Source organism: Theropithecus gelada, chromosome 13 (assembly GCF_003255815.1).
Source record: "Theropithecus gelada isolate Dixy chromosome 13, Tgel_1.0, whole genome shotgun sequence".
NCBI classification, from domain to species: domain Eukaryota; kingdom Metazoa; phylum Chordata; class Mammalia; order Primates; family Cercopithecidae; genus Theropithecus; species Theropithecus gelada.
Window position 1 is genome coordinate 90,884,445 of NC_037681.1, and position 7,035 is coordinate 90,891,479.

The window sequence follows — 7,035 nt, forward strand, 5'->3', positions numbered from 1 at the left end:
AAAAAAAAACAAAAAACAAAAAAAAACAAAAAAGATTTCGTGAAATAAAGAACATTATTTAAGAGAGAAAAAAAGATTTTTTTTTTTTTTTTAAAAGAAATCATCACTCTCATTTGAAAGGTTTGCTTTCTTATTTCCTGTAAGTACATTTTGTTTTTCTAATTCAACTGTAACCTCAGGACCACTGTACAGCACTTAGTAAACCTGTCTTTGTACATGGACTCTAGTTCTTACCAACTGCCTTCTCAAATGGAATAGAACTATAACACACAAATAAAAGGAAGATGAGCAAGCACAAGGACAAACAGGAGGAAAATAAAGACTAGAATGTGAATCTCATTTTCAACAAGTATCAGCAAGGAAAATGAGACCCTGGTTTCATAATTAATTAAATCTGCAGAATGTCAATTCCGTTTGGTGTTAAACAGTAACCCAATGTAAACCACTGATTCTGGAATAAGACTTAAAAAAAATTAACAAATACCTGAGTGAATATAACAATATGGCTAGACCAAAATGAAAAAAAATCTCACACACAATAATCACTGCAAGAAGATCCCACAGGTTATAGAAAACATAAAGGAACTTTAATATCCAAACATTCAGGGTAAAGAATACTGGATTAATGACCCATTAAGTGTGAATCACTTCAGGTTCTTTACAGTACCAGAAAGTAAAATCTAAATTTTGCATATTGCAGAGAATGAAACCATTTAAAAAACTTTTAATTTCCTTACCTGATACTAATACCAGTATGATTTTTAGACTGAAAAACTAAGAGTAAGATTTAAACCAAAGATAGATAGGTGTTCCTGAAATGTGAATTTGTTCAGTAGTAACCTTTTTATCGCGAGTACTGATACCACTTTCTTCTCAAAAAGTAGTCAATGTACATTTTAAGATTTGTGCAATAAGCCAATATGCTGGCTAATAAAAACTGTTGTTACTGGAGATAGTCAAAATGAAAGAAAACTATTTAAATTATTTATGCCCAAATAATTTACCCTGCAGTCCATGAGATGTACAGGAAATAATTTTTTTTTAATAAGAGAAAAATGAGGGTCCTAAAATAGAAACATAAGCCAGAAGAAATCTAAAAATAGCTTCCTGATATTTTATTTTTTTAAATATTTCATTTAAGCTGCTTTTGGTTGCATGCCCTGATCTGTAGAAGTTAATAAGGAAATAAAATTTCCAAGTATTTAAAAAATTTACTCATCTTCCATAAAGCGACTTTTAATGTATCAACACTTAAAGATACACAGTGACTTAATGAAATAGCACAACTGCATAGAATTGAGCTCCAGAGAATTACACACTTGAGCTATCTTTCCTGGACTCTGGTTTACAAGGGTATTGGCTTAGAGACCAGCTTGGAGTCATTTGCCCCTACCTGGAAAATGCAGGCCAGGAAACTTAAGATTTTGCAGGCCTTTTCTGTTTCTCGGTAAAATGCAGGGAGCTCTCTGAAGGTCTTGAAAACCACTGACCATTCAAATATATATACTGGGACCTTTCCTCTCTGAGTCAAGGAAGAAGGAGGTTTGTGACCTTCACCAAAAACAAAATGAAACTTCCCACACAAGTTTTCTAAGAGACTCTGAAATACAATAGAAATTTCAAAACTAGAACAATGCCATCAAAGATTAAACCTCTTAATGCTTGGAGCCACTCCAAAATAATAAAATTGGGAACTCCAGGAAAACAGGTACCAAAAGAATCAAAATAATGATTGCACTGAGGATTCTTATTTGAAGGCTGTTTAAAGAGGTAGGATTTTAAGTTTTTTTTTTTTTGTTTATCTTTTGGCCTCTGAACATTTAAAAAATGCTTTGCCCAGCTGGTCCTTCAGGCAAAATTTGGAGGTCACAATGAACTCCAAGCCTGACACATAGATATTCTACAGTTTCACAGCTATCATTTGTACATGTTAAGTTGATTCACTCTTTTTGAGCAAATCTACCTATAAAACGGCAAATATATTCCTTTACATACAACTTTGTGTCTCAAAATTCTTGAAAAACAAGAGCAGATGACTTTGTATTCAAAGACTACCAAAGTATGTATTTGATTTTCACATGCAAACAACTTAAAACCTTATAAATTTCATGTAAACTCTGCATGATACCTTGAAGGAAATGACATACAAAGTTTGCTAACTGTGCAAAATATTAAATTGCTAAAACATTTTACATAATGAAATAATACATGTAAATGTTGAAGTTGACACATGAAATTAACATGGCATAAGAACTTATCACATTTCAGATATTTTCTTTAGTAACGAGTTTTTGTTTTTATAGTTCCTGGTACACAGCAAAGTTTATCACAGAAGATAAAAATTCTTTTAAACAAATCCAACAGGGAATTCTTGAGGCACCTTCTCATATAAAACACAAGATGAATGCAATTATCAATCCATCTGAGAAAAGTTTTCAATCTAAATGAACATCATTTTTTCCATTTAAGTATATTTTACAGAACTTTAATAAGGCAAGACAAATTTGTGAAAAAAGATGTAGATACAAAAATGACATAAACTAATAATTTATATTAAAAAACCACAAAGGGATAACAGTGGAGATGGGACAGCTCAAACAATGCCTTTTTTTTTAAACCTAAAACAGAATTGTGCACAAGCTGAAGATGACAGAGAACTTCTAGACTCTGCACAGTTTTTTTTTTTTTTTAACATCTTTATATTACATGTTTTAAATCATATCAGGAATGCAAACTATAACTGCACACTACTTTAGTGGAAAAAAGTTCAATATTGTGCAATTTTCTGCCTCTTAACAGTTAAAAAGTGGCAGCAATCCCTGCATTTGTGTTTGAAACAAGGATCTGAGAAACTTTATCAAAAAAGGTAATGAAGGCAAAAATTGGCAGACATCCAGCATCTTGTTTCTTTTTAAAACAATGTGGATGATAAGTAATTTCATGATTAAAAATGAATCTTTTAAATAAATACATTGTATCTGACATTTGCACTGACTGATTTGATAAATCTTTAAGTAAACAACGGCTTTACTACACTCCCTGTAGCCTCAAGCCACTGGCTTTAGATTCTGGAGTCCTTTTTCACTGGGTTTCATACCCTGCCACTCGATACCCAGAAGGCTGACTGGGCAACATGCTGCCATTTTGCCCTTGGGGCGGCTGCACTCCGTAATTTGGTCCCATCCATGGTGCAGAAGACTGTGTCTGACTGGTGGAGAATGTGAAAGAAGCAGAGGGGAGAGGAAATCCACTGATTAAAATAAAGTATTGGCAAGAACAAATAACAAATATGGGAAATGAGAAACATACTTTTTCTTAAACCCAAATAGAATAACTTACGCCAGGGAAAACGAAAGCTTCTACTAAAGTTTTTTTTTCTCTTAAAAACAAGCATCCCTGTTATGTTTTTTTGGACAGTTTACTTTTGTTAGAAATTAAAGCTAAGAAGGCCGGGCACGGTGGCTCAAGCCTGTAATCCCAGCACTTTGGGAGGCCGAGATGGGCGGATCACAAGGTCAGGAGATCGAGACCATCCTGGCTAACATGGTGAAACCCCGTCTCTACTAAAAAATACTAAAAAATACAAAAAACTAGCCAGGCGAAGTGGCGGGCGCCTGTAGTCCCAGCTACTCGGGAGGCTGAGGCAGGAGAATGGCGTAAACCCGGGAGGCGGAGCTTGCAGTGAGCTGAGATCCGGCCACTGCACTCCAGCCTGGGCGACAGAGCGAGACTCCGTCTCACAAAAAAAAAAAAAAAAAAAGAAATTAAAGCTAAGAAAATACCCTGAACTTATCAACATTCATCTCCCCTGAACACAGAAAAACTTAACCCCATTCTCGGAAAAGAAAACCGTCCATCTCATCTCTGTATCTTGGTTGAACATATTTGCTGAGGAAGCCACTACCTGAAAGAGTCAGGTAGGTTCCCCACAATGAAAAAAGAGCTAACATTATACTACTCAAAGAAGAAATCAAAACAATTATTAACAAATATAAGCTCATAAAAATTCATAACATTACAAGATTTTTTCTTTTTTTTTTCTTTTTTGAAACAGGTTTTCATTCTGTCACCTAGGCTGGAGTACAGTGATATGATCTCAGCTCACTGCAACCTGTATCTCCCCAGGCTCAAGCGATTCTCCCACCTCAGTCTCCTGAACAGCTGGGATTATAGGCACGCACCACCATGCCTGGCTAATTTTTTTTTGTACTTTTTGTAGAGACGAGATTTCGCCGTGTTGCCCAGGCTGATCTTAAACTCCTGGACTCAATCCACCTGCCCTGGCCTTCCAAAGTGCTAGGATTACAGGCATGAGCCACCGTGCCCAACCACAAAATTCCCACCACAAAATTCTTTTTTTTTGGAGACAGAGTCTTGCTCTGTTGCCCAGGCTGGAGTGCAGTGGCATGGTCTCAGCTCACTGCAACCTCCACCTCCCAGGTTGAAGTGATTCTCCTGCCTCAGCCTCCCAAATAGCTGGAACCTATTGGTAGTGTGCACCACTACACCTGGCTAATTTTTGTATTTTTAGCAGAGGTGGGGTTTCACCATGCTGGCCAGGCTGGTCTCAAACTCCTAGCCTCAAGTGATCTGCCTACTTCAGCCTCCCAAAATGCTGGAATTGCAGGCATGAACCACCACGCCCGGCCCACTACATTCCTTTTTAACCTCCCAAGTATTTTTATTTTCAGTGTGTTTTTCAGAAATGTAAGTAAAATAATGTAATTTAGGGTGTATAAGGAAGCTTGCAATATAACAATGCATGAAAAAACCCTTTGCACAGAAAAAAGCATAATGAATACAACAACTAGCATCAAAGTCAGTGTATATAAGAATGACTAAATGACCATTAGTCATGTGAAAACCTTAACAACTATTAAGCTCTTATTTTCTTACTAAAAAACAAGTTCTTTGAAGGCTATAGTTACGCTTTATGTAAGAGGCCCTATTATCTACTAATTCTTAAAATTTCTTCCTACTTAAAATATTTTTAGACATTTTCAAAGGTTAGTAAAGGAAGAGATCAGATATGCTTACTTAAATCCTTGCTGGTTCCATGCCTGACCATACATTCCATATGCAGGAACTTGCCAACCATTAGGCATATACTGGCCAATTTGTTGTGCATTTCCATACCACTGACCCCACTGGCCATAAGGTTGTGGATATCCAATTTGATTCTGCTATTAAATAAAATTTAGTATTACTTGAAGTTAACTGTAAATATACAATCCTAATATGTTGATACCACAAATTCTTAGCAAAAACACACAGGGCCATCATTACAATTAAAATGACAGGATAAACAAGAGTTGATGGCTAAAAAACAAAACAAAACAAAAAAAACTGAGGTTATACTGCTGTAACTCTACATGATACTCTGAATGGCATAGTTTTTGGAAGGCATCAGTTGATACCCTAGTAATAAATGTTAAACATAGTAGAATGTTTAAGTGTTTGGTATACTATCCACATGATTGTTTCCTTTAGATAGGGAAGATGTGATTAGTTATTTCTATATTCAGCTTACTTAAGAAACTTATATAGTTTAGGATTTGCTTACTCCTATCTCTGTGCTCCATTTACAGTTTCCTCATAGAAATCTTTGTGGAATCAAGTCTGAACCACTAAAGCTGCCTGGAAAAAAAAAAAAGGCAGCAAAATCTGGAAGAAAAATGCCAAGGCCCTAACTATATTTACAGCTTTATTTTTGTTTCAGTTGAGTCAAGCATGCTTGTGAGTTCTCCAAATAGTATGTGAATAAATCTACCAAGTATTAAAAAAAGATTTAATACCCTTTTAGGTTTCTCGGAGCATTTTAAAATCCACTGTATGAGCATGAGTCAACTGAGGCGGTCACATTCATCATGTCACCACTGCAATCCATGAAACACCATTCTGGAACTATAATACATGTAGGAAGAGCCCTTATATACTATCATTTTAGCTAGAAACTTATTAACAAGGATTATCAACAATCTTCACTTTAAAATAACATTATTAGCCCAACAATTACTTCTCAAAGTTAAGAACCCTCTCACCTGTTGCACGGGATTTATCATATCAAGAGTTTCTTTGCCCCAATAGCATTTCACAACATGACCTTCAATGGTAGTACCATTAACAGAAACAATTGCATGTGCTGCACTTTCATGGGAATTGAACCTATTGAAAACAATATTAAGAATCACCAATACAAATTCTTTTAAATATTTATGAATAAAACCAATTTTTAAAAACCAAGGTGAGTCTGAGGTAAAAGTTTGCATAACATGGTGTATTTTCTTTGCTATTTTTTTCAAAGATCTTGTAGTTCTGGGGAAACTTGTGTTAACTGAGAATGTTGTGTTTCACTGGCCTTGTGTTAGGGAGGGGACTATAAAATCACAGAGGCAAATATGCTAGATGCTAGAGAAATTTCAATTTTTTTTTTTTTTTTTTTTGAGATGGAGTCTGGCTCTGTTGCCCATGCTGGAGTGCAGTGATTGTGATCTCGGCTCACTGCAACCTCCACCTCCTGGGTTCAAATGATTCTCCTGCCTCAGCCTCCCGAATAGCTGTGATTACAGGCATGTGCCACCACGCCCGGCTAATTTTTGTATTTCTGTATTTTTAGTAGAGAAGGGGTTTCACTATGTTGGCCAGGCTGGTCTCAAACTCATGACGGTGATCCACCCGTCTCGGCCTCCCAAAGTGCTGGGAATACAGGCATGAGCCACCGCACCTGGCCGAAATTTCAACTTCTTTATAACCCAGGTAAATTTTTAAGAAAACAAGGTAGGCCGGGCGCGGTGGCTCAAGCCTGTAATCCCAGCACTTTGGGAGGCCGAGATGGGCGGATCACGAGGTCAGGAGATCGAGACCATCCTGGCTAACACGGTGAAACCCCGTCTCTACTAAGAAATACAAAAACTAGCCGGGCGAGGTGGCGGGCGCCTGTAGTCCCAGCTACTCGGGAGGCTGAGGCCGGAGAATGGCGTGAACCCGGGAGGCGGAGCTTGCAGTGAGCTGAGATCCGGCCACTGCACTCCGGCC

General features: G+C 37.0%; 1 protein-coding gene across 1 annotated transcript in view; it reads right to left on the reverse strand.

Annotated features, from left to right (window-relative positions):
- Positions 1-565: 565 nt before the first annotated feature.
- The window catches only part of TIA1 (TIA1 cytotoxic granule associated RNA binding protein), a 39,893-nt gene continuing 33,423 nt past the window's right edge, over positions 566-7,035 (reverse strand). The window contains exons 11-13 of the mRNA XM_025355003.1: positions 6,042-6,165; positions 5,038-5,183; positions 566-3,208 (exon numbers count right to left, since the gene is read on the reverse strand). Of these exons, the coding sequence (XP_025210788.1) occupies positions 3,082-3,208; positions 5,038-5,183; positions 6,042-6,165 (397 nt within the window). The 3' untranslated portion in view covers positions 566-3,081. The remainder of the gene's footprint in view (positions 3,209-5,037; positions 5,184-6,041; positions 6,166-7,035) is intronic.